This window comes from Somniosus microcephalus, chromosome 4, assembly GCF_052327205.1.
Source record: "Somniosus microcephalus isolate GS21.2 chromosome 4, FLI_Smic_1.0, whole genome shotgun sequence".
NCBI lineage: Eukaryota > Metazoa > Chordata > Chondrichthyes > Squaliformes > Somniosidae > Somniosus > Somniosus microcephalus.
Window position 1 is genome coordinate 24,254,429 of NC_140990.1, and position 27,539 is coordinate 24,281,967.

At 46.8% G+C, this 27,539-nt stretch overlaps 1 protein-coding gene across 1 annotated transcript; it reads left to right on the plus strand.

The window, feature by feature from the left end:
* Positions 1-9,786: 9,786 nt before the first annotated feature.
* LOC147118429 (uncharacterized) lies at positions 9,787-15,180 on the plus strand. The gene is made up of 4 exons (XM_085983911.1): positions 9,787-9,829; positions 9,977-10,291; positions 11,056-11,106; positions 14,843-15,180. The coding sequence occupies exons 1-4, from the start codon at positions 9,787-9,789 to the stop codon at positions 15,178-15,180; spliced, it is 747 nt and encodes a 248-aa protein (XP_085840037.1).
* The last annotated feature ends 12,359 nt before the right edge of the window (positions 15,181-27,539 follow it).

Consider the following 27,539-nt stretch of genomic DNA (forward strand, 5'->3'; position numbering starts at 1 on the left):
GGCATTTATCCAACAATGTGGAAAACTGCCCAGCTATGTGCTGTCCACAAAAAGCAGGACAAATCCAATCTGGCCAGCTACCGGCCCATCGGTTTATTCTCAATCATCAGCAAAGTGATGTAAGGTGTCTTTGACAGTGCTATCAAATCAAATCAAATCAAAATCAAATCAACTTTTATTGTCATTGTTAGTGCACAAGTGCAGTACAACGAAATGTAGGCTTCCGGCTCCCGACAGTGTACATTTAGATTAAGACATTTAAACATTCAACATACATTTGGCTTGTAATACATTAACATAAACATAACCATAAAAAAGTGCATTGGCAGATGTGCAGGCTTTAGAGTTTATTTGTGGAGTTCAGTAGGATGACAGCCCTGGGAAAGAAGCTGTTCCTAAATCTGGTCGTACGGGTGGTAATGCATCTGTAGCGTCTCCCAGATGGCAGGAGGGCGAACAGACTGTGGCTGGGGTGGGTAGGGTTTTTGATGATGGACCGTGACCTCCGTAAACAGCGTTTCTGGTATATGTGCTCGATGGTCGGTAGCCGGGTGCCAGTAATGCGTTGGGCAGTTTTGACTACCCGCTGCAGGGCTTTCCGGTCATAGTAGCTACAGCTGCCATACCATACTGTGATACAGTTTGTCAGGATGCTCTCTATTGTGCAGCGGTAAAAGTTAGAGAGGATCAGGGGTGACAGGTTACATCCCTTCAGCCTCCTTAGGAAATATAGGCGCTGCTGGGCCTTCTTCACCAGAGAGGAGGTATTGAGGGACCAGGAGAGGTCTTTCGTGATGTGGACTCTGAGGAACTTAAAGCTGTCCACCCTTTCCACCACAGCCCCATTGATGTGGATGGGGGTGTGACTTCCGCCTTTGGACTTCCTGAAGTCCACAATGATTTCTTTGGTTTTCTTGATGTTAAGGGCCAGGTTGTTATCGGCGCACCACTTCACGAGATGCTGGACCTCCTCCCTGTAGGCTGACTCATCGTTGTTGGTGATCTAGCCTACTACCGTGGTATCATCCGCAAACTTGATGATGGTGTTGGAACCATGAACAGCCACACAGTCGTGGGTGAAGAGGGAGTAGAGGAGGGGGCTCAGCACACGTTCTTGTGGGGCCCCCGTGTTCAGGGTCAAGGGGGGAGGTGTGGTTACCTAATTTGACAGACTGGGGTCTATTTGTTAGGAAGTCCAGGGTCCAGTTGCAGAGGGAGTGTTCAGGCCAAGAGTTTGGAGTTTGGTGGCCAGCTTGTTGGGGACGATAGTGTTGAATGCTGAGCTGTAGTCTATGAACAGCATTCTGATGTAGGTCTCCTTACCATCTAAGTGATTCAGTGCCGAGTGTAGAGCAGTTGTGATTGCATCCTCCGTTGATCTGTTTGCACGATAGGCAAACTGGTGTTGGTCAAGAGAGGCGGGAATACTGGCTTTGATGTGAGCCAGGACCAGTCTCTCGAAACACTTCATTATGATGGATGTGAGTGCGACAGGTCGATAGTCGTTCAGACACGTCACAGCCGTTTGTTCTGGCACAGGAATAATGGTAGCGGTCTTGAAGCATGTAGGGACTTACATGTAAGTGGCACTTACTCACCAATAACATGCTCACTGATGTCCAGTTTGGCTACCGCCAAGACCACTGAGCTCCCCACCTCATTACAACATTGGTCCAAACATGGACAACGGAGTTCAATGCCAAAGGTGAGGTGAGAATGACTGCCCTTGAAATCAAGGCAGCATTTGACCGAGAGTGACATCAAGGAGCACCAGTCAAACTGATGTCAATGAGAATCGGGCATAACACTCTCCATTGGCTTGAATCACATCTAGCAGAAAGGAAGTTGGTTGTGATGGTTATAGGTCCATCTTCTCAGCCCCAGGACATCGCTACAGGAGTTCTCATGTCAGTGGGCTAGGCTCAACCATCTTCAGCTGTTTCATCAATGACCTTTCCTCCAACATAAGGTCAGAAATGGGGATGTTCACTGAAAACTACTCAGTGTTCAGTGCGATTCACAACTCCTCCGGTAAGGAAGCACTCCATGCCCGCATGCAACAAGACCTGGACGACGTTCAGGCTTGGGCTGATAAGTGGCAGATAACTCTCGCTCCACAGAAGAGCCACGCATTGACTGTCTCCAACAAGCGAGAGTCTAACCACCGCCTCTTGACAGTCAACGGCATTACCATCGCCGAATCCTCCACCATCAACATCCTGGGAGTCACAATTGATCAGAAACTTAACTGGACCAGCCACATAAATACCGTGGCAATAAGAGCAGGTCAGAGGCTAAGTTTTTTGCAGCGAGTGTCTCACCTCCAGAGTCCCCAAATCATTTCCACCATCTACAAGGCACAAGTCAGGATTCTGATGGAATACGCTCCACTTGCCTGGATGAGTGCAGCTCCAAAAACACTCAAAAAGCTCGACACCATCTAGGACAAAGCAGTCCGCCATTTTGGCACGCCATCCACCTCCATAAACATTGCCTCCCTCCACCACCGGCGTACCGTGGCTGCAGTGTGTACCATCTACAAGATGCACTGCAGCAACTACACAAGGCTTCTTCGGCAGCATGTCCCAAACCTGCGAACTCTTCCATCTAGAATGACAAGGGCAGCAGGTGCATGGGAACACCATCACCTCCAAGTTCCCCTCCAAGTCACACACCATCCTGACTCAGAAGTACATCTCCGATCCTTCATGGTCGCTGGGTCAAAATCCTAGAATTCCCTACCTAACAGCACTGTGGGAGTACCTTCACCACACGGAGTGCAGCGGCTCACCTCCACCATCTTAAGGGCAATTAGGGATGGGCAATAAATGCTGGCCTTGCCAACGACGCCCCCATCCCATAAAACGAATTGAAAAAACGGGATCCGTTCTTTGCCTTCACCTTTTGTATTGTGAAGGTAAAACCCCAAACGGTCTGTGGGTTTGAGATTCGTGTGCCTTTAAAAGTCCGTCATTTACCCCAGCTTGGTGGGTGGACCGCATCTCTCTGCCTTTCGCCTGTAATCTCAAATGAGCTCTTCCGCTTTCATTCACTGTATATCTAGTTTCCCCCAAAGAGTTGCGTTCAGGTTGTTCCAGATGGTTTCTTTCACTTTGGATGAATCTGTTAGTATTCTTCTGTTCCCGGAACTGACCGATTGAAGATCATGTATGTTACAGATGTGAATACAGTGTTGTGTAACTTGTGAACATACCAGTTAAGAGATGTGATGAATAAATAAAAAGTAACAGCCAACATGTTTGCAGGGAGTTGGTGGCAGATTTGAACAAAACGGGTAGAACCTGGAATTGTTTTAGTCAAGAGCTGCGACGATGTTGAGTGATATCCGGCTTCTCGGCCGATTGGTTCATTCCTGACTGAGGCAGCAGATGGCATACAATCAGCTCACAGCTCCTTTGTTCTCCAATCATCCAATCAGCTCACAGCTCCTTTGTTCTCCAATTCATCCAATCAGCTCACAGCTCCTTTGTTCTCTATGACTGCATTTCCGATACCAGCTCCAAATCCCGCCTTCCTACAGTTCACAAGATTACAGGATAAATCCGCATGGGAGGAGGAATACTGTCACCACTTAGTTTATCCATCCAGCGAGATCCTAACCCCACAACCCCTTCCCCTTCCCTGTTGGAATATCTGTTTTCCCAGGTTTATCCCTGCGGTGTTCCATCTGGAAGCTGCTTCCACACATTTATCGTTCTGTGTCTAAAGAATTTTCTTATATAGACCTAAAATGACCTTTGAAGCCGTCTCCCCAAGTTCCACTTCCGCAGTTTAATTTAAGTTATATTCTGAGTTAACTGTTTTATACTCTTCGCGATCTGATTTACCCATTGGCTTCATTGTAGTCGGTAACTCGGGTTTATTAAAGAGCCAGTGTCCAACTATCTCAACATTCAGCTCTCAAACTAACGGGAACAAACCCGTTTCTGAGCCGTTAAACACACCGCATTTACACTCGCAGAGCCTGCTGGCGGAATCCACACGGGCTGGAATGTGTCTGCATGGGCTGGATACATTCAGTCAAAAGAAAAGGGATGATTGAGAGATAAAGTGAGGATACAGAGACTCTAGCTATCTCTCTGTCTGCCTATCTACTTAAATATCCATCCATCTAATTATATTGATGTACCACATTTTTATTTTTATAGTTTGGTTCTGTTGTATTATTATTATCCAAGTCCCAGATTTGATTCATTGAGAGGAGGTGAAAGTCCTTTGCTGGTTTTTGTGCGGACTGATTGCGCCCCTGTAACAGTGTGGGGTTCAACGCACAGTGATACACGGCAGAGTCAGAGACAAGAGCACCAGAGACATTTAAAGGAACATTTTGCTTGTCTCGGTCCAAGTCAGCAGAGAACCGGTCTAGGAAATCTGTAGACTTATCTCCGGACAGCGAGCTATATCGCTTCACTAAATATCTCAGAGTTTCCCCTGAATACTGGATGCACCAGAAGAGAGTTGAGCCAGTGTACGCTGTCGAGTCACTGCAGTTCAGTGTTTGTGTAATTCAGGCGGATCCTGGGACACTAAATCTTCGCCACTCGTTCCTGTAACAAAATACAGAATGTGTGAAAAGTCTGGCAGTAAATAGAACCCATGGAACACACACACACCCTTTAAACATAGACCCACAGGGCAGCACGACCATTATTGTCAGTAAGGAACGTGAGGAGCACATGGCGTCTGGTTTAGAGTTCGACCGAAAATCACAGAGTGTTTTAAACATGTTGACCTTCTAGCCTGATATTAAAGAGTAAACTCAGATCAGGGGCAGGTTTCATTGATTAGGAAACCCAGCGGCGTTTCCCAGGGACAGGATTGACTGGTCTCTGAGAACTGATACCAGCTGTGGACCAATCAGTGTTAGTTGTGGGACAATTACTGATGTCTCCCTACAAACTCTTTCCATGCCTAGCTATGTGAGTGAGTCTCCCTCTCGCTGCCCCTCTCTCTGTGTCACTCTCTCTCTCTCTCTCTCTCTGTCCCTCTCTCTCTCCCTGTCGCTTTCTCTGTGTCTCTATCACTTTGTCTCTCTCTCTGGCTCGTTCTCTCTCTGACACGTTTTCTCTCTCTCTATCTCTCTCTCTTTCCCCGTGTCTCTTTGTTTATCTCGGTCTCTCTCTCTCTCCCTGTCTCTCTCTCGCCCCCATGTCTCTTTGTTTAACTCGGTCTCTATCTATCTATCTATCTATCTATCTATCTATCTATCTCCCTATCTATCTATCTGTCTATCTGTTATCTGTTTTTCTTGCTGTTTCCATGCGTAACCTGGACTGTTTTCTGCAGGACTGAGTTCTGGAGACTCTGTCAGGCAGTGGCTAACAGAACCCTGGAGAATATCTGGAAGGAACCTCGATGAGCATCAATTGTAACTATTCAACCTCCATAGCGAGCTACTCCCTGGAGCGTTATCGTCAGAGCCAGAACAAGGCTCCCACTTTCATAATTCGAATACATTCCTATGGAAAGGGGGAAGTTAACGACCGTTTCTCTGTCATTCTGGAAGTGTCCAGAAATATCGCTGTTTTCAACCTGACTGAGCTGCCGTGTATTACTGTGCACTGAGGCATACAGTGAGAAGGGCCTGGGAACACCTTGTACAGTAACCGTGTTCTGTGCGATCAGCTCAAAGGAGATACTTGATACCCGGCCACCAGGTGGCGCTGACAGAGCGCGGATTCCCACCGCCGGTCACATTACATAAGAGCATAAGAACTAGGAGCAGGAGTAGGCCATACGGCCCCCCGGGCCTGTTCCGCCATTCAATAGGATCATGGCTGATCCGAACCTAGACTCACGTTCACTTCCCTGCCCTCTCCCCGTAACCCCTAATTCCCTTATCTGCTAGGAAACTGTCTATCTCCGTTTTAAATCTATTTATTGTTGCAGTTTCCACAGCTCTCTGTGGTAGCAAATTGCATAGATTTACTACCCTCTGAGTAAAGAAGTTTCTCCTCGTCTTAGTTTTGAAAGGGCAGCCCCTTATTCTAAGATTATGCCCCCTAGTTCCAGTCTCACCCATCAGTGGAAACATCTTCACCGCATCCACCCGATCAATCCCCCTCACAATCTTATATGTTTCAGTAAGATCGCCTCTCATTCTTCTGAACTCCAATGAGTAGAGGCCCAACCTATTCAACCTTTCCTCATACGTCAACCCCCTCATCTCCGGAATCAACTGATGAACCTTCTCTGAACCGCCTCGAGAGCAAGTATATCTTTTCTTAAATATGGAAACCAAAACTGCACGCAGTATTCCAGGTATGGCCTCACCAATACCCTATATAACTGCAGCAAGACTTCGCTGTTTTTATACTCCATCCCCCTTGCAATAAAAGCCAAGATTCCATTGGCCTTCCTGATCACCTGCTGCACCTGCATACTAACTTTTTGTGTTTCATGCACCAGGAACCCCAGATCCCTTTGTACTGTAGCACTTTGCAGTTCCTCTCCATTTAGATAATAACTAGCTCTTTGATTTTTTCTGCCAAAGTGCATAACCTCACACTTTCCAATATTATATTCCATCTGCCAAATCCCTGCCCACTCACTTAGCCTGTCTATGTCCTTTTGCATGTTTTTTATGTCCTCCTCACTCACTGCTTTCCCTCCCATCTTTGTATCGTCGGCAAACTTGGATATGTTGCACTCGGTCCCTTCCTCCAAATCATTAATATAGATTGTAAAGTGTTGGGGTGCCAGCACTGACCCCTGCGGAACACCACTAGTTACTGATTGCCAGCTCGAGAACGAACCATTTATCCCAACTCTTTGTTTTCTGTTAGATAGCCAATCTTCCACACATGCCAGTATATTACCCCAATCATGTGATTTGTTATCTTTTTTTTAATTCATTGATGGGATGTGGGCGTCGCTGGCTGGCTAGGCCTGCATTTAGTGCCCATCCCTAATTGCCCTTGAGAAGATGGTGGTGAGCCGCCTTCTTGAACCGCTGCAGTCCATATGGTGTAGGTAGACCAACAAAGCTGTTAGGAAGGGAGTTCCAGGATTTTGGCCCAGCGACAGTGAAGGAACGGCGATACAGGTCCAAGTCAGGGTGGTGTGTGGCTTGGAGGAGAACTTGTAGGTGGTGATGTTCCCATGCGTCTGCTGCCCTTGTCCATCTAAGTGGTAGAGTTCGCGGGTTTGGAAGGTGCTGTTGAAGGAGCTTTGGCGAGTTGCTGCACTGCATCTTGTAGATGGTACACACTGCAGCCACAGTGCGCCGGTGGTGGAGGGAGTGAATGTTGAAGGTGGTGGATGGAGTGCCAATCAAGCGGGCTGCTTTATCCTGAATGGTCTTGAGCTTCTTGAGTGTTGTTTGAGCCGCACTCATCCAGGCAAGTGGAGAGTATTCCATCACACTCCTGACTTGTGCCTTGTAGATGGTGGAAAGACTTTGGGGAGTCAGGAGGTGAGACACTTGCCGCAAAATTCCCAGCCTCTGGCCTGCTCTTGTAGCCACAGTATTTATATGGCTGGTCCAGTTCAGTTTCTGATCAATGGTAACCCCCAGGATGTTGATAGTGGGGGATTCAACGATGGCAATGCCATTGAATGTCAAGGGGAGATGGTTAGAGTCTCGCTTGATGGAGAAAGTCATTGCCTGGCACTTGTGTGGTGCGAATGTTACTTGCCGCTTGTCAGCCCAAGTCTGAATGTTGTCCAGGTCTTGCTGCATATGGGCACGGACTGCATCAGTATCTGACGAGTCTCGAATGGTGCTGAACAGTGTGCAATCATCAGCGAACATCCCCACTTCTGACCTTATGATGGAGTGAAGGTCATTGATGAAACAGCTGAAAATGGTTGAGCCTAGGACACTGCCCTGAGGAACTCCTGCAGTGATGTCATGTGATTGAGATGAATGACCTCCAACAACCACAGCCAACTTCCTTTGTGCTAGGTATGATTCCAACCAATGGAGAGTTTTCCCCTTGATTCCCATTGACTTCAGTTTTGCAAGGGTTCCTTGATGCCACACTCGATCAAATGCTGCCTTGATGTCAAGGGCAGTCACTCTCACCTCATCTCTTGAGTTCAGCTCTTTTGTCCATGTTTGGACCAAGGTTGTAATGATGTCAGGTGCTGAGTGGCCCTGGCGGAACCCAAACTGGGCGTCAGTTAGCAGGTTATTGCTGAGTAAGTTCCGCTTGGTAGCACTGTCGACGACACCTTCTCTACAAGGAGTTAATGGAATATACCGTGAGACTAAATAAAAAGATCAATAAATTCAATATTAGCAGCAAATCCAGTTCTCAAAGTAACCATTGCTCTGGGTGGGCCATCTTCGGTGCCCCATATATCATTGCAAGCCCCATGACACAGTTCAGTGTTCTGAGCAAAAGGTGCGGAACGGTGTTATCGTTTCGGGTCAGCTCCCTGCTGAACTGTGAATCGTTACGCAAACAAACTTGGTGGATATTAGGACCCTGCGGCAGCCCATCCGGGGTGTTGACGTCACGGTTCCGGGCTCTGTCCTGCACGGCCATCTTTTTGTGACGTACAGTTGGTCATGATTATCTGACGTACTGTCGACCATGATTCTATGACGTCTGTGGCCCTTAACTCGCCATTTGTCCTTTGATGCCCTTTCGGTGCCTGCGTGCAATATTGTGTAGCCCTTTAAACATCTCCCCTGTATGTTTTCCGGACCGTTTGATCGCGGACTGTACACTGGGTTTATTTGATCAGAGTATGTTGCTCAGTCATAGACTGTTTTTACACAATGAACAGATGTCACAAGTTAGTGATTGTGCTCTTTAAAACAAGCCACAAGCACAGAGTTCCCCCAATGTCGATTCGCCTTCCGAGTGTCGCTTCATTCTCTGTCACTGCACCTGGAAACTCTGAATATTAGAGACCTTGAAACCAATCATTACTTAATTGAAACATAAACTTACAAGCAAACCACAGAAGGGGGCGGTGCATGAAGCATTTGTTTAAATTACAGAGAGAGTTTATTATTTATGTATATTGTGTGTATCTGCCTGTATATTGAAAGTGGCCCTGGACTGCCTCATATTGTAACCAGACACTCAGTTGCTGGACTGAGGGAGTGCTGCGGGGTCTGAGGCGCCGTCCTTCGATCAGAGGTTTAACCGAGGTCCCCAGCCCGTTCAGGGAGATGTTAAAGAATCCCCGGCACTATTGGAATAGGAGTGGGGGATCCTCCCGGTGTCCTGGGCCCACATTCCACCCTCAATAAACACCATCCAATAAAAACACATGAGCCGGCCTCTCAGCTTATTGGGCAAAGGCGGGCGGCAGTATCTACCGACAGAACAATTCCCCCCTGTACAATGGGTGAGGGGCTTTTGACATCGGTCTCAGAGACCAATGAATCGCCAGAAAACTGCAGGTTCCTTATTTAAACCTGTCGCTTATTCACACAACACACAGCCAGAGATCCGGGAACCGTACGGCCCATCAGTGACCTCCGGAACACCGCCCTGTGGAAATCAACTCCACCCCCTGAAGTATTTCAGTCCAGGTCTGAGGTACAGTCTCCCAGAACAGTCCAGGTCTGAGGTACAGCCTCCCAGAACAGTCCCGGTCTGAGGTGCATTCTCCCAGAGCAGTCCAAGTCTGAGGTATAGTCTCCCAGACCAGTCCAGTTCTGAGGTACAGTCTCCCAGAACAGTCCAGGTCTGAGGCACAGTCTTCCAGAACAGTCCAGGTCTGAGGTACATTCTCCCAGAGCAGTCCAGGGCTGCAGTCTCCAGCTCTCCGTCATATAAACCATCAGTTCCAGCCAGCAGAACGATGGGAATCCTCTTTGTTTTCACCCTGTGTGTCTGTTTACCCCGTGAGTGCCGATCAAACAAACCGACATTGTGTGGATTTAATATAAAGCTGTCCGGGTCCATCCGAATTTCAGACACTGTCTGGGTTTTAGCCCCGTTGTGTGGTTCGGCTCTGATGGCCCATTACACTCTCTCTGTTTAATTTCCAGGCTCTTTCAGTCAGTCAGTGGTACAGACCCCGCCAGCGGTGACCAGAGAGGAGTGCCAGTCTCTCACCATCACCTGCGTTTTCTATGGTGGTTTTTGGGCTTATAATTTACAAAATGGACATTTCTTCAGACAAACCCAGACCGGGACAGAGGGGGAGCCGATGCCGAGCCGAGGGCGATTTGTTGTGAGGACTACTAAGGCAGAAAAGACATTTTCGTTGGAAATTCGGGATGTGCGAGTTGAAGACAGCGCCACCTATTACTGTAAAGCTGAGTACCAGTACGATAACCACACAGTGATGGGCCTCGGCATCCCGCGATACTAAAACTCACAATGCAGATTCTGACAGAAACAAGTGAAGAAGCGGAGTCAATCTGCCGTTAAACCCACAGTTCTGCCTCGCACCGTCTGCCCCACAGTCTGGTTTATAATCAAATTGGATTTTTGCAGTTAACACCTTGAGTTTTGTAAATGCTGAGTGTGTGCGTTCGGTGATGTCTTTCCCGGGATTGGTGTCAATAAATGGCGGTTGGGAATGACTAATCCCAGCTACAATTCCCGAACACCAGCTGGGATCCTGTTCTAACAGCTGGAACCCGGAACCGCGGTATCCCCCCCTGTAACTAATGCCCCCTCATCTCACCAGTCCCGGGGGATTTGATGCTGACTTGAAACATTGTGTTTACTGGGGGAATCCCCACAGTGGATGAGACCTGAGCAAATACCTAAGTACAATTAAAAGATAAATTCCCCGGGCCCGGAACAAGAATTGTGGGTTTGATCTTATTATCGCTGTAATTTGGTTTAATTTCAGTATAATTTCCTGCATTTAGTTATATTTTGATATTTTGTCGGTTTCTATGACGCGCCCATCTCCGGCCTGTGCTCCTGGGCCATTTTCCGGAGAGCGCAGAGTCTCACAAAGAACAGTTTGAACTGACGGGGATTGTAGAACAGGGAATATTGTTTATTGAGCCCTGGTAAAATTGGGCAGTGCCGACTGTCTGGTGCTGAGTCTCCGGTAGATTGAGGTGTCGGTGGTTCTTGTACCGGGGTGAGTGAGAGCGGTGTCACTGTGGTTATTCCAAATATGTGGATGGATCCGGGACGGTGGTGTCTGTCACAGCCGGTAAGTGACTCCAAACCCCGCCGTGTTACTGACTGTCCCGGTTAATGTTCACCGTCAGTTTATTATTGTGATCAGTCTCACCTCAACCCCTTCAAAGTAGAACAGGGCGGTTTTCTAAGGATGGGTGGAGTTAATTGCGTTTTTCGATTGGGGAGCAGAATATGAACCGGCTGTCGGGTACTTATGTTAATCCGCAGAGAGGAGGCATGAGACCCCCATGGAGCCGCCATTCTAGATGGGTTGACCCCATCTGGAGCATCATTGGTTTAACGGGGATCGTGTGGATCCCATGAACGTCCCGGACTCTCTCACTCACTCTGATCCCCAGTTGGTTTAAATGAGCGCAGTTTGTCGACACTCCGGCCTCCGCTCTCGGTGTTAACTGTGACTGAGGGAGCTCTGCCTGTCCCTGTGGGCAGGGCAGGGAGTCACGGAACTCCGTCCTGGGCAGGAGATTGCAGTTCGAGCTGGGCAGTGTGAATGAGCTACTGGGACAGTGAACTGAACAACACAGCGGCTCGTCAGATACCTGCAGCGGCCCGTCCGATACCTGCAGTGGCCCGTCTGATAACTGCAGCGGCCCGTCCGATACCTGCAGCGGCCTGTCCGATACCTGCAGCGGCCCATCCGATACCTGCAGAGGCCCGTCTGATTCCTGCAACGGCCTGTCTGATACCTGCAGCGGCCCGTCTGATAACTGCAGCAGCCCGTCCGATACCTGCAGCGGCCTGTCCGATACCTGCAGCGGCCCGTCTGATAACTGCAGCAGCCCGTCTGATACCTGCAGAGGCCCGTCTGATACCTGCAACGGCCCGTCCAATTTCTGCTGTGGCCCGTGCGATACCTGCAGTGGCCTGCCCGATACATGCAATGGACTGACAGACACATGCAGCGGCCCGTCCGATACCTGTAGCGGCCTGTCCGATACCTGCAGCGGCCCATCCGAAACCTGCAGCGGCCAGTCCGATACCTGTAGCGGCCCGGCCGATACCTGCAGCGACCCATCCGATACCTGCAGCGGCCCGTCCGATACCTGCAGCGGCCCGTCCGATACCTGCAGCGACTGGTCCGATACCTGCAGCGGCCCGTCCGGCACCTGCATAGGCCCGTCCGATATCTCCAGTGGCCCGTCCGGTACCTGCAGCGGCCCGTCCGATACCTGCAGCAGCCCGTCCTATATCTGCAGCGACCAGTCCGATACCTGCAGCGGCCTGTCCGATACCTGCAGCGACCCGTCCAATACCTGCAGCGGTCCACCTGCTACCTGCAGCGGCCCGTCCAATACCTAGAACAGCCCGTCCAATACATACAGCAGCCAGTCCGATACCTGCAGCGACCGGTCCGATACCGGCAGCGGCCCGTCCGATACCTGCAGCGGTCCATCCAATACCTCCAGCGGCCTGCCCGATATCTGCAGCGACGCGTCCGATAACTGCAGCGGCAGAAAATCTGGAGCACAACAAGACGGGGCTTCAGATACAAGAGATCCGCCTGTAGGTCTAGATGGTAGTTGGACACTCAGTGACTGAAACTAGTTGTATTGTATTTGACATTTATTTCAATTGCCTTTATATAAACAATAAGTTTTCCTCCACGGTTCTCGTCTAAGTCGAAATGTAAAAGCTCCGAACTACAGACACTTTTCTACGTTATTTATATTGTTCGATATTTTCTAGTCAGTCAAATGGGGAATTCCGGAGGAACTTCTTCACCCAGCGAGTGGTCAGAATGTGGAACTCGCTGCCACAGGGAGTGGTTGTACCGAATAGCATCGATACATTTAAGGGGAATCTAGATAAGCACATGAGGGGGAAAGGAATAGAGGGATATGTTGATAGCGTGTGATGGAGCAGGGTTGGGAGTAGGCTCGTGTGGAGCAGAAATACAGTTATGTACCTGTTGGGACGAACGGCCCGTTTCTGTGCTCTACATGCTGTGTAATATTAATGTTCATGTGTCAGAGATAGGATTGCAGTAGTTTATCTGTACCCCTGGTTACTGTTCACTGAAACAACACTGGGCAGTGAGTGAGTGAGGGCGAGTTTCTAATGTTCTTATAAAGGAGAACAGGAGCACCCGAGTGAACAAGTACAGACTGGAGGGAAGCCCATTTAGAACCAGCAAGAAATCATTCACCGAAAGGGAGAGAAATATCGGACTTCACCGGCCGGGCGGGGGTGAGGAGACACCGGTCTTTGGGCCGTTCAAAGCACAATCCGACATCAGGGAATGAGATTTACTGGAGGGATGGGCTGCGATTGGGCTCCGGCCCTTTTCTCAGCTTTGGATTTCTTGTACTCCCAAGAAAAGGCAGCAGCAGCAATCCACACATTTCTGGAAAGATTGAACAGGCGGGGACTCTTTGCTCTGGAAAAAGAAAACCGCAGAGATGTGATGGAGGTGATTAAAATGATGACGGGGTTCATAGGGGGCACGTGGGGAAACTGTGCATTGTGGGTGAGTCCAGAACAAGGGGCCACAAATATAAGATAGTCACTAACAGAACAAATAAATACATTGGGAAGAATTTATTCACACAAAGAGGCGTCAGAATGTGGAACTCGCTGCCACACGGAGCTGTTGGAGCAGATAGAGTTGCTGCATTTAAGGGGAGATTTGAAAAATACAGGAGGGAGAAAGGAATCGAGGGACACAGGGGGCAGGGTGGGAAGAGGAAATTAGAGTGGGAAGAGGCTCGTGTGGAGTATAAACACCGGCACAGACCAGTTGGGCCGAACGGCCTGCTCCTGCTCTGCAGATTCCGTATAATGTAAAACTTAGAGAAAACTCCACCCGGAGAACACGGGAGAGACTCAGCCAATGGGCTGAAGGAATTGATGTTGTCAGAGAGCCGGAAGAGCCAGTTCCCAGTGAGTAACAGTGAAACCACTGCGGAAACTGCACAGACTAAACCCAACCGACAACCAAGAGACTTTGGGACAAGTTCTCAGGCTGGCATAAAATCACAAACAGCGCAAAGTGAGCGACCCAGATGTAGAAATAAAATGAAACTAACTGTTCATAATTCAAATTAAAGTGAAATGGAGCAAACGGGCCCCACTGATGGAAGAAAACAGAAAAATAAAGCGACAGGCAGACAGGAGCTCCCGTGAACCACTGCAGTAAAATATTGACCTTTAACCCACAGATGTTTAGTGTCAGTTTGGCTCAATCGGTGCTCATGAATCTCACTGCTTTCTGTTGGATCTTGCTGTGCGCAGTGATATAACACAGGCGGGTCACTCTGGGGCAAACATAATTGGAATGTGGTTGTCTCCGTGAGGAGGAGAATGGACAATTATTTTTTTCTGGTTTCTCTTCCACCAACAAAAATAAAAACAGAAATTTAATAGAAATCACAGAATCAAACAACAGAGAAGGAGGTCATTCGGTGTGCGGCTGTTTGAAGGAGCTATTCAATTAGTCCCACTCGCACCGCTCTTTCCCCATAGCCCTGACAAATTTTCATTTTCCAGTATTGATCCAAATTCCTGTTGAAAGTTACTATTGAATCTGCTCCCACCACCCTTTCAGGCAGTGCATTTCCAGATCAAACGGCTCACTGCGTAAGTACATTTCTCCTCAGTTCCTTCGCCAATGACAGCGAATAAAGTTGGAACAAGCTTCAAACGAAGAACCGCATTACCGCGAGGGGCAGAACTATTCCTCTGATTGACAAGTGTCCCCGGGGCAACAGCAGTCAAATAAATAAAATACTCCCATTTTAATCCTGCAGATTCCGCGTCCCAGGGTCCGCTTCTACAAACCTCTGCTGCCGGTGACACCGTTACTTTAAGCTGTGAATATTCAGGGTTCTGTCAGTACACATTATACTGGCACCGTCAGTCCCCAGAGCAGGCTCCGAAATATCTGCTTCAGAGACACACTTCCGGAGAAGGGAATAAAGAAAACGCTGCCGGGGGCCGAATTTCCGCTTCTGTCGATGGTGAGCAAAAAATCAGCCGGTTAAACAGCACGAAACTGCAAATGAGTGATTCGGCTGTGTATTACTGTGCACTGAGTCCGCGCACAGCACAGCGATACAGAGCATGGAGAGAGCCGTACAAAACCTGAACATGGTGGGGATTACAGACACACAGTGATGCAGAGCACGGAGAGAGTTCACAAACCTGAACAGGGTGGGGATTACAGACACAGTGACACAGAGCACGGAGAGAGTTCACAAACCTGAACATGGTGGGGATTACAGACACACAGTGATACAGAGCACGGAGAGAGTTCACAAACCTGAACATGGTGGGGATTACAGACGCACAGTGACACAGAGCACGGAGAGAGTTCACAAACCTGAACATGGTGGGGATTACAGACACACAGTGATACAGAGCACGGAGAGAGTTCACAAACCTGAACATGGTGGGGATTACAGACACACGGTGATACAGAGCATGGAGAGAGTTCACAAACCTGAACATGGTGGGGAATACAGACACACAGTGATGCAGAGCACGGTGAGAGTTCAGAAACCGTAACATGGTGGGGATTACAGACACACAGTGATGATGAGCATGGAGAGAGTTCACAAACCGGAACATGGTGGGGTTTACAGACACACAGTGATGCAGACCACGGAGAGAGTTCACAAACCTCAACATGGTGGAGATTACAGACACAGTGATACCGAGCACGGAGAGATTTCACAAACCTGAACATAGTGGGGATTACAGACACACAGTGCTGCAGAGCACGGAGAGAGTTCACAAACCTGAACATCGTGGGGATAGAAACATAGAAACATAGAAGATAGGAGCAGTGGTAGGCTACTCGGCCCCTCGAGCCTGCTCCGCCATTCAATGCGATCATGGCTGATCATCCAAATTCAGTACCTGGTCCCTGCTTTCTCCCCATACACCTTGATCCCTTTAGCCTTAAGAAATACATCCAACTCCTTCTTGAATATATTTAATGAATTGGCCTCTGCTGCCTTCTGTGGTCGAGAATTCCACAGGTTCACCACCCTCTGGGTGAAGAAATTCCTCCTAATTTCTCTCCTAAATGGCTTACCCCTTATCCTTAGACTGTGACCCCTGTTTCTGGACTCCCCGACCATCGGGAACTTCCTTCCTGCATCTAGTCTGTCCAGTCCTGTCAGAATATTATAAGTTTCAATGAGATCCCCTCTCATTCTTCTAAACTCCAGCGAGTACAAGCCCAATCAACCCAATCTCTCCTCATACGTCATTCCTGCCTTCCCAGGTATCAGCCTGGTGAATCTTCGCTGAACTCCTTTCACGGCAAGAACATCCATCCTCAGATAAGGCGACCAAAACTGCACACATTACTCAAGATGTGGTCTCACCAAGGCCCTGTACAACCGCAGCAAGACATCCTTGTTCCTGTACTCAAACCATCTCGTTACGAAGGCCAACATACCATTTGCCTTCTTATCCGCCTGCTGCACCTGCATGGTTACCTTCAGCGAATGGAGCACAAGGGCACCCAGGTCTCTTTGCACTTCCCCTTCTCCCAATCTGTTGCCATTCAGATAATAATCTGCCTTCCTGTTTTTGCCACTAAAGTGGATAACCTCACATTTATCCACGTTACATTGCATCTGCCATGTTTCTGCCCAATCACCCAACCTGTCCAAATCATCCTGGAGTTTCTCAGCATCCTCCTCACAGCACACACGCCCACCCAGCTTTGTGTCGTCTGCAAATTTGGAGATATTACATCTCGTTCCCTTATCAAGATCATTAATATATATTGTGAATAGCTTTGGCCCAAGGACCGAACCCTGCGGTACCACACTAGTCACTGCCTGCCACTCGGAAAAAGATCCGTTTATTCCAACGTTTTGCTTTCTGTCTGCCAGCCAGTTCTCTATCCAAGTCAATACCTTGCCCCCAATCCCATGGGACTTAACTTTGCACGCTAATCTCTTATGCGGGATCTTATCGAAAGCCTTCTGAAAGTCCAAATACACCACATCCACCGGTTCTCACTTATCTATTTTACCAATTACATTCTTAAAAAATTCCAGTAGATTAGTCAAGCACGAGTTACCTTTTGTGAATCCATGTTGACTTTGTCCGATCCTGTCACTGTTTTCAAGTGCTCTGCTATTACATTTTTATAATGGACTCTAGCATTTTCCCCAATACCGATGTCTGGCTTGCCGGTCTGTAATTCCCCGTTTTCTCTCTACCACCTTTTTTGAATAGTGGGGTAACATTAGCTACCCTCCAATCCATGGGTACTGTTCCAGATTCCATCGAATGGTGGAAGATGATCAGCAATGCATCTACTGTTTCTAGGGCCACTTCCTTAAGTACCCTAGGATGTAGATTATCAGGCCCTGGGGATTTATCGGCCTTCAATCCCATCAATTTCCCTAACACTCTTTCCCTGCAAATACTAATTACTTTCAGTTCCTCCCTTTCATCAGACCCTATGCTCCCCGACATCTCTGGGAGGTTATTTGTGTCCTTCTTTGTGAAGACAGAACCGAAATATGTATTTAATTGGTCAGCCAGTTCTTTGTTCCCCATTATAAATTCCCCTGATTCTGACTGCAAAGGACCTACGCTTGACTTCACCAATCTTTTTCTCTTCACATATCTATAGAAGCTTTTACAGTCAGTTTTTATGGCCCCTGGAAGCTTACTCTCATATTCTATTTCCTCTTGTTAATTAATCCCTTTCTCCTCTGTTGAATGCTAAACTGCTCCCAATCCTGTTTTATTGCTTTTTCTGGCCAATTTATGTCATCTCCTTGGATCTTATGCAATCCTTAATTTCCCTTGTTAGCCACGGTTGAGTCAGCTTTTTTGTCTTATTTTTATGCCAAACTGGGACGAACAAATTCTGTAGTTCCTCTATGATTACAGACACACAGCGATACAGAGCATGGAGGGTGGTCACAAACCTGATCACGCTGGGGATTACAGACGGACGGTGATACAGCGCACAGAGAGAGTTCACAAATCTGAACATGGTGGAGATTATAGACACACAGTGATACAGAGCAAGGGGAGAAAATACAAGTATTCTCCAGGAAAGCATTCTCGATTAATCTTAGAATTTTACTGCACAGAAACAATTGATTAATCCCACCAAGTCTGCACTTTCCTTTCCGCTGCTCATACCCTTTATTATTCCTCTTTTTAGAATCTCCTATCTATTTCCCCTGAGGTATAATTTATTGACCCGCCTGTTTCCACAGGGACCAGTAGAGTTTCTTCTTTCCTTTTCTTTGGTTCTTGGTGTAGATTAAAAGATATACTTGTTCCAAATTTAAAAAATAATTAATTAATTATTTGAGATGGGAGACCAGGCAATGTGTTGTTGTTGTTGCATGTGGGAGCTGGTCGACACCATTGAGGTCCACGGCGACCACATTTGCAGCAAATATTGGCTGCTCGAGGAACTTTGGCTCAGAGCTGATGTGCTGGAGTCCGAGCTTCAGACACTGCGACACATTATGGAGGGAGACCGTTACCTGGACACTAAGTTCCAGGAGGAAGTCACATGCACTGGAGTAATTACTTCCATTTTGGCCCATGGTCAGGGACAGGAGGGGATGACTACAAACGAGGCCGTTATTGGGATCCAGCAGGCAGAGATGGAGGAGCCTCAGCCTTTGGCCTTGAACAATAGATACGAGATTATTGTGGACGAGCGCAGGGACTGCAGGGAGGATGAGCAAGCTGACCACAGCACCGTGGGAGCCATTCAAGTGGGGGGAGTAAAAAGAAATGTTGCAGTGATAGGGGACAGTATAGTTAGGGGGATAGATGCTGTTCTCTGCAGCCGAGAGCGTGAGTCCCAAAGGCTGTGTTGCCTGCCCGGTGCCAGGGTTAAGGACATCTCCTCTGGGCTGGAGTGGAACTTCGAGTGTGAGGGGGAAGGTACAATTGTCATGGTCTACGGAGGTACCAATAACATAGGTAGGACAAAGAAAGAGGTTCTACTGAGAGAGTATGAGCAGCTAGGGGCTAAATTCAAAAGCAGAACCACAAAGGTAATCATCGCTGGATTACTACCTGAGCTACGAGCGAATTTGCATAGGGTAAATTAGATCAGAGAAATGAACGAGTGCCTCAAAGACTGGTGTGGGAGAAATGGGTTTCGCTTAGTGGGGCACTGGCACCAGTACTGGGATAAGAGGGAGCTGCTCCGTTTGTACTGGCTTCACGTGAACCATGCAGGGGCTAGAGTCCTGGCGAATCGAATAACTAGGAGATCGATTTAAGCTAAATCGTGGTGGAGGGGTGGAGGGTCCAGGTGAGCGGGAATTTAAATAGTCAATGAGAAATGTGAAAACACTAGAGCAGGATAGAGATAGGGGAAATAATAACCAGAGTGTGACAGGAAGGGACAGAATGTTTAAAAATAAGAGTGCAACAGAAAATGGGGGCAAAACAAGGAGAAATGTTAAAAATACAAAGTTAAAAGCTCTAAATTTGAATGCACGCAGCATTTGTAACAAGGTAGATGAGGTGACGGCACAAATAGATACAAATGGCTATGATTTAATCGCCATTACAGCGACGTGCTTGCAAGGTGACCAGGACTCGGAACTGAATATTCCAGGCTATTTGACAATTCGGAAGGATAGACAGAAAGTAAAGGGAGGTGGGGTGGCTTTGTTGGTAAAGGATGGGATCAGTGCTCTGGTGAGAAGTGATATTGGCTCAGAAGATCAAGATGTCGAATCGGCTTGGGTGGAGATAAAAAATAGTAAGGGGAAAAAGTCTCTGGTGGCCGTAGTCTACAGCCCCTCATACAGTAACAATACCGTTGGACAGAGTATAATTTAACAAACAATGGAGGTCTGTAAAAAAGGTACGATAATATTCATGGGTGATTTTAACTTCCATATTAATTGGACAAATCAAATTTGCCATGGTAGTCTTAAGGAGGAGTTCATAGAGTGTACTCGGGATGGTTTCCTAGAACAGTGTGTAATGGAACCAACCAGGGAGCAGGCTATCTTGAATTTGGTACTGTGTAATGAGACAGAATTAATAAATGATCTCATAGTAAAGGATCCTCTAGGAAAGAGTGACCATAGCATGGTTGAATTTCAAATTCAGTTGGAGGCTGAGAAAGTTGTATCTTAAACCAGTGTCTTGATCTTAAACAAAGGCAATGAGGGCAGAACTGGATGAAGTGGACTGGAAAAATAAATTAAATTGTAAGGCAGTTGAAATGCAGTGGCGGACATTTAAGGAGATATTTCATAACTCTCAACAAATCTATATTCCAGTGAGAAAGAAATATTTTCAGAGAAGGGAGCACCATCCGTGGTTAACTAAGGAAGTACAGGATGGTATCAAATAGAAAACGAAGGCCTACAATGTTGCCAAGGTGGATGGGAGGCCAGAGGATTGGGAATTTAAAAAAAAGCAAAGAATGACTAAAAAAAGAAAAAGAGAGAAGATGAATTATGAGAGTAAACTGGCAAGAAATATTAAAACAGATAGTAAGAGTTTCTACAGGTATAGAAAAAGGAAGAGATTAGCTGAAGTAAACGTTGGTCCCTTAGAGGATCAGACTGGGGAATTTATAGTGGGGAGCGGGGAAATGGCAGAGACTCTGAACAAATATTTTGTATCTGTCTTCACGGTAGAATACATTAACAACATCCCAATAATATATAATCAAGGGGCCACAGGGAGGGGGAACTAAAGACAATCGCTATCACTAAGGAGAAGAGTACTTGGTAAAATAATGGGACTAAAAGATGACAAGTCCCCTGGACCAGATGGCTTGCATCCCAGTGACTTAGAAGAAGTGGCTGCAGAGATAGTAAATGCATTGGTTGCAATATACCAAAGTTCCCTGGGCTCTGGAGAGGCCCTAGCGGATTGGAAAACCGCAAATATAACAACTTCTTTAAGAAAGGAGACTGAAAGCAGGAAACTATAGACCAGTGAGCCGAACATCTGTCGTTGTGAAAATGCTGGAATCCTTCATTAAGGAAGCAGTAGCAGGGCATTTGGAAAATCAGAATGCAGTCAAGCAGAGTCAGCATGGTTTTATGAAAGGGAAATCATGTTTAACAAATTTGCTGGAGTTCTTTGAGGATGTAATAAGAAAGGTGGACAAAGGTGAGCCAATGGATGGGGGTTCTTGGATTGCCAGAATGCATTCGATAAGGTGCCACATAAAAGGTTACTGCATAAGATAAAAGCTCACGGAGTTGGGGGTAATATATTAGCATGGCTGGAGAATTGGCTAACTAACAGAACGCAGAGAGTCGGGAAAAATGGGTCATTTTCCGGTTGGCAAACGGTAACTAGTGGGTTGCCAACGGTATTGGTGCTGGGGCTCTACATTAAAGACTAGGGTGAAGGGATCGAGTGCAATGTAGTTAAGTTTGCGGATGATACAAAGATGGGTGGGAAAGCAACTTGTGCAGAGAAATCAAAGAATCGGCAAAGGGATATAGACAGGCTAAAGACTGGGCAAACATTTGGCAGAAGGAGTATAACGTGGGAAAGTGCGAGGTTACCCACTTTGGCTGGAAAAATATAAAAGCACATTATTATTTAGATGGAGATAGATTACAAAATGCTGCAGTTCAGGGGACCTGGGGGTCCTTGTGCGTGAAACACAAAAAGTTAGCATGCAGGTACAGCAAGTAATCAAAAAGGCAAATGGAATGTTGGCCTTTATTGCAAGGGGATTGGAGTATAAAAGCAGGGAAGTCCTGCTACAACTGTACCAGGAACTGGTGAGATCACATCTTGAGTTCTGCATACAGTTTTGGTCTCCTTATTTAAGGAAGGATATACTTGCAGTGGAGGCAGTTCAGAGACGATTCACTCGGTTAATTCCAGAGATGACGGTGGTTGACTTCTGAAGAAAGGTTGAGCAGGTTGGGCCTATAATCATTGGAATTTAGAAGAATGAAAGGTGATAGTATTGAAACATATAAGATACTGAGGGGGCTCGATAAGGTCGATGCGTAGAGGATGTTTCCCCTCGTGGGGAAATCTAGAACTCGGGGGCACAGTTTTAGAATAAAGGGTCTCCCTTTTAGAACTGAGATGAGGAGGAATTTCTTCTCTCAGAGGGTCGTAAATTTGTGGAATTCTCTGCCCCAGAGAGCCGTGGAGCTTGGGTCATTAAATACATTTAAGGTGGAGATAGACAGATTTTTGCAAGATAAGGGAGTGAAGGGTTATGGGGAGCGGGCAGGGAAAGTGTGTTGAGCCCAAGATCAGCCATGATCTTATTGAATGGCGGAGCAGGCTCGAGGGGCCAAGTGGCCTATTTCTGCGCCTTTTTCTTATGTTCTTATGATTGAGTTGATGAGTGGTCCACACCTCGTGGGATTTCCCGGATTCGGTATCCAATCTGCTCAGAGATTCTCTCCGCTCAATAGGACAACCGCAGTCTGTAGGGACCAACAACCCGACCGGCTCGCGGCTGTAGGGAGGTTGGGTTTGGATTCAGTGAGTTAATGACTCGGCCATGGAGGGATTCGGCTCCCACAATTCACAGCGGCAGAGAAAAGCCCCATTTTGACACGGGCCGCGCTGCACTCTGGGAAACTGTTCGCACATGCGCAGTTAACCAGCCGCTTTAACAGCAACGTTTATAGTCCCTCGCGTGTCAAACTTTCACTTTATCGATTAACATCGAGCGGTTATTTTACTGGAAACTGAAGTAAATTTTCGAGCCGTTTTACTTAAATAAACGGCAGAAATGCGCAAAGTTTTACTTCACACAAATATGTCGCCGTATTGCCCTGCAGTTAATGACGCCACAATCCTTCAGCACGTCGCCGCAATGTTAATGGATGTTTCTCCCATTGATTCAGGGTCACGGGGTGTCTCCAGCTTCCGCCCCAGTTTGTGGCTCCTGTGACCTCTGACTCAGTCCTATGACACGGGGTGTGGGGGGGGGGGAGTGGCTGTGGGGCAGCACGGGGCCTCTTAAACGGGCCCTGCGCTCAGTGAGAATCACCGATTCCGGAATCAGTGAGAGCCTGGGAAGACGACAGAGAGACAGGGTGACATTAGAGGGGATGGCGGCCCCGAATAGGGGGAGGGGTGAGAAATTGTAGAAGAGACGGAGTTTAAACACCAACTCCATACATTCCCAATCTCCCTTCAGACGTCCCGTTAATTATTTCCTATCTTAACCCGATATCGTATTCAACTGCACGAGACCTCATGCCTGAATTGCAGGTATTTCTAGGAAGCAGAACCGCATTAAAAGGAAAATACCGGAAGATGCTCGGCCCCGGCCACAAACCTCCGGAGATATTCACGTTGCCGGGAGTCACCGAACTAATCTGATGAGACGGTGAAGGACGTGGAGCGAAAGTTCAGGGAAACAGGGAGCAAAGATCCGAAGGTCACTTCCGATCTCGGAGGTGATGCTCACTGAGTTCAGGTAGATGGTTTCAGAGGGAATGGAGCAAGAACAGGGAGAAAAGATCCCTGGGGTTATGTTCAGTGAGTTCAGGTAGATGGTATCAGAGGGAATGGAGCAGAGCAGGAAAAATGTCGTCAGGAAAACAGGGACAGAGGGTCAGGGTTAATAGGTGTAGCTGAGATTGGAGAAGGCTTGGAAGTGGTTACCCACGTGTTGGACCGACTATTCTCCTTGGTCTGTGTGAGCCATTTAAATTCTCCTTTAAACGGGTGACTGCAAAACAAAACTACATTCTACGAGTGCCCAACCGGAGAGGAGCGCTCCACTCGCACACTTGGCCTAAACAAAACTAAAACTATATTCCATTAGAATTTCATTTTATCAAAACTTTATCTAGTTTTGTCCATCGGGCGCAGAAAGCTCCAAAGGTGTCTGTCAACACCGCGAGATCCCCCATCTCCTCTCCCTCAAATACAGTCTAAAAGCTGGAGAGCGTGTGTATACAGAACAGGAGGAGAGAGGCTGTGTGTCAGTCGGCCCCAGGCTCTGGGAATCATCCCTGGTGCTCCCTGGTGTGTCTGTCTCAGATATCTGACCAGTGCTGTACCTGCCCTAGGAATGTTTGATGGGACAGTGTAGAGGGAGCATTACTCTGTATCTAAGTCGTGCTGTACATACGAACATAAGACGTAGGAGCAGGAGTAGGCCATTATGCCCCTCGAGCCTGCTCCGTCATTCAAAAAGATCATGGCTGATCTGATCTTGGCCTCAACTCTACTTCCCTGCCCGCTCCCCATAACCCTTGACTCCCTTACCATTCAAAATCTGTCTATCTCCACCTTAAATATATTCAATGACCCAGCCTCCACAGCTCTCTGGGGAAGAGAATTCCACACATTCACGACCCTCTGAGAGAAGACATTTCTCCACATTTCCCTTTTAAATGGGTTTCCCCTTATTCTGAAATTATGCCTGTTAGTTCCAGATTCCTCCACGAGGGGAAACATCCTCTCTCTGCATCTAACCTGTCAAGCCCCTTCAGTATCTTATATGTTTCAAAAAGATCCCCTCTCATTCATCTAAACTGTAGTGAGTATAGGCCCAACCTGCTCAACCTTTCTTCATAAGACAACTCTTTAATCTCCGAAATCAAGCTCGTTAACCTTCTCTGAACTGCCTCCAATGCAAGTATATCCTTCGTTAAATAAGAAGACGAAAACTGTACGCAGTACTCCAGGCGTGGTCTGACCAATGCCCTGTGCAGTGGTAACAGGACTTCCCTGCTTTTATACTCCATTCCCTTTGCAATAAAGGCCAACACTCCATTTGCCTTCCTAAGTACTTGCTGTACCTGCATGTTAACTTTTTGATATTCATGTACAAAGACCCTTAGATCCCCTGTACCTCAGCATTTTGTAATCTCTACCCATTTAAATAATAATTTGCTTTTTTTCCTACCAAAATGGATAACCATCCCATTTTCCCACAATATACTCCGTCTACAAGATTCCTGCCCACTCATTTAGCCTATCTATATCCCTTTAGAGATTCTTTGCGTCCTCCACACAATTTGCTTCCCCACCTATCTTTGTATCAGCAGCAGATTTGGCTGCATTACATTCGGTCCCTTCATCCAAGTCATTAATATAGATTGTAAATAGTTGAGGCCCCAGCACTGATCGCTGCGGCTCCCCACTAACGACAATTTGCCAAACTGAAAATGACCCATTTATCCCGACTCTCTGTTTTCTGTTACTTAGCTAATGCTCTGTCCATGCTAATATATTACCCCCAACGTCGTGAGCTCTTATCCTGTGTAGTAAGCTTTTATGTGGCACCTTATCGAATGCCTTCTGGAAATCCAAAAACACGATATCTACTGGTTCCCCTTCATCCACCCTGCTCGTTATATCCTCAAAGAACTCTAGCAAATTTTTCAAACATGATTTCCCTTTCATGAAACCATGCCAACTCTACTTGACTATATTATGATTTTCTAAATGTCCTGCTACTACTTCCTTAATGATGGACTCCAGCATTTTCCCAAGGAAAGATGTTAGGCTAACTGGTCTATAGTTGCCTGATTTATGTCTCCTTCCTTTCTTAAATAGGGGCATTACATTTGCGGGTTTCCAGTCCGCTGGGACCTCACCAGAATCCAGGGAATTTTGGTAGATTGCAACCAATGCATCTACTATCTCTGCAGCCACCTCTTTTAATACTCTAGGATGCATGCCAAAGAGTCCAGGGGACTTGTCCACCCTTAGTCCCATTAGTTTGCCAAGTACTTTCTCTCTAGTGATAGTTATGGTTTTAAGTTATCTCCCCCCCCCACCCCAATTGCCCCTTGATTATCCATCATTGGGATGCTTTTAGTGTATTCTACCGTGGAGACTGATACAAAATATTTGTTCAAAGTCGCCACCATTTCCCTGTTTCCCATTATTAATTCCCCAGGTTCTTCCTCTAGGGGACCAACGTTTACATTAGCTACTCTATTCCTTTTTATATACCTGTAGAAACTCTAACTGTATGTTTTTATATTTCTTGCCAATTTACTCTCGTAAGCTATCTTCTCTCTATATATAATTTTTAAGTCGTCCTTTGCTGGTTTAAAAAAAATTCCCAATCCTCTGGCCTTCCACTATTCTTCGCAACATGGTATTCGTTTGTTTTCAAATTGATACCATCCCTTACTTCCTTAGCTAGTCACGGATGGTTCATCCTTCTCTTAGAGTCTTTCTTTCTCTCTGGAATATATCAATGAGAGTTATGAAATATCCCCTTAAATGTTTACCACTGCTTTTCTACAGTCTTAACCTGTAATATATTTTCTCAGTCAACTTTAACCAAGTCTGCCCTCATACCTTTGTAATGAACTTTATTTAAGTGCAGGACACTAGTTTGAGACCTATCTTTCTCAGCCTCAAACTGAATTTGAAATTCTACCATGCTGTGCTCACTCTTCCCTAGAGGACCCTTCACTTCGAGATCATTAATTAATCCAGCCTCGTTACACACTACCAGATCAAAAAGTCTTCTCCCTGGTTGGGTCCACAACGTATTGTTCCAAAAAACCATCCCTTATACACTCTAAGAACACTTCCTCAAGTCTACCTTTGCCAATTTGCATTTTTCCAATCAATATGAAGGTTATGATTTGATTGGCATTACGGAAACATGGCTCCACGGTGGCCAAGGCTGGGAACTCAATATCCAGGGGCATTCAATATTCAGGAAAGATAGGCAAAAAGGAAAGGGAGGTGGGGTAGCTTTGCTGGTTAAAGAAGGGATTAACACAATTGTAAGGAAGGATATTAGCTCTGATGATGTGGAATCTGTATGGGTAGAACTGAGAAATACCAAGGGTCAGAAAACGTTAGTGGGAGTGGTATATGGACCGCCAAACAGTAATGCGAAGGTTGGGGATGGCATTAAAAGGGGAATTGGAGAAGCGTGCAATAAGGGCACAGCAGTCATCAGTGGTGACTTTAATCTACATATAAATTGGGCTAACCAAATTAGTAACAATATTGTGGTGGAGGAATTCCTGGAGTGTTTACGGGATGGTTCCCTGGACCAATATGTCGAGGAACCAACCAGAGATCAGGCCATCTTAGACTGGGTATTACGTAACGAGAAAGGATTAATTAACAATCTTGTTGTGCGAGGCCCCTCATGTTGGAGCGATCATAATATGATAGAATTCTTCATTAAGATGGAGAATGAAGTTGTTGACTCAGAGACTAGGGTCTTGAATTTAAACAAAGGAAACTACGATGGCCTGAGGCGCGAGTTGGGTAGGATTGATGTGGGAATGTCACTCAAAGGGTTTATGGTGGATAGGCAATGGCAAACATTCAAAGACTGCAAGGATGAACTACGGAATTTGTTCATCCCAGTTTGGCATAAAAATAAAACAAAAAAAGTGACTCAACCGTGGCTAACAAGGGAAATTAGGGATAGCATAAGATCCAAGGAGAGGACATATAAATTGGCCAGAAAAAGCAGTAAACCTGAGGATTGGGAGCAGTTTAGGATTCAACAAAGGAGGACAAAGGAATGAAATAAGAAGGGGA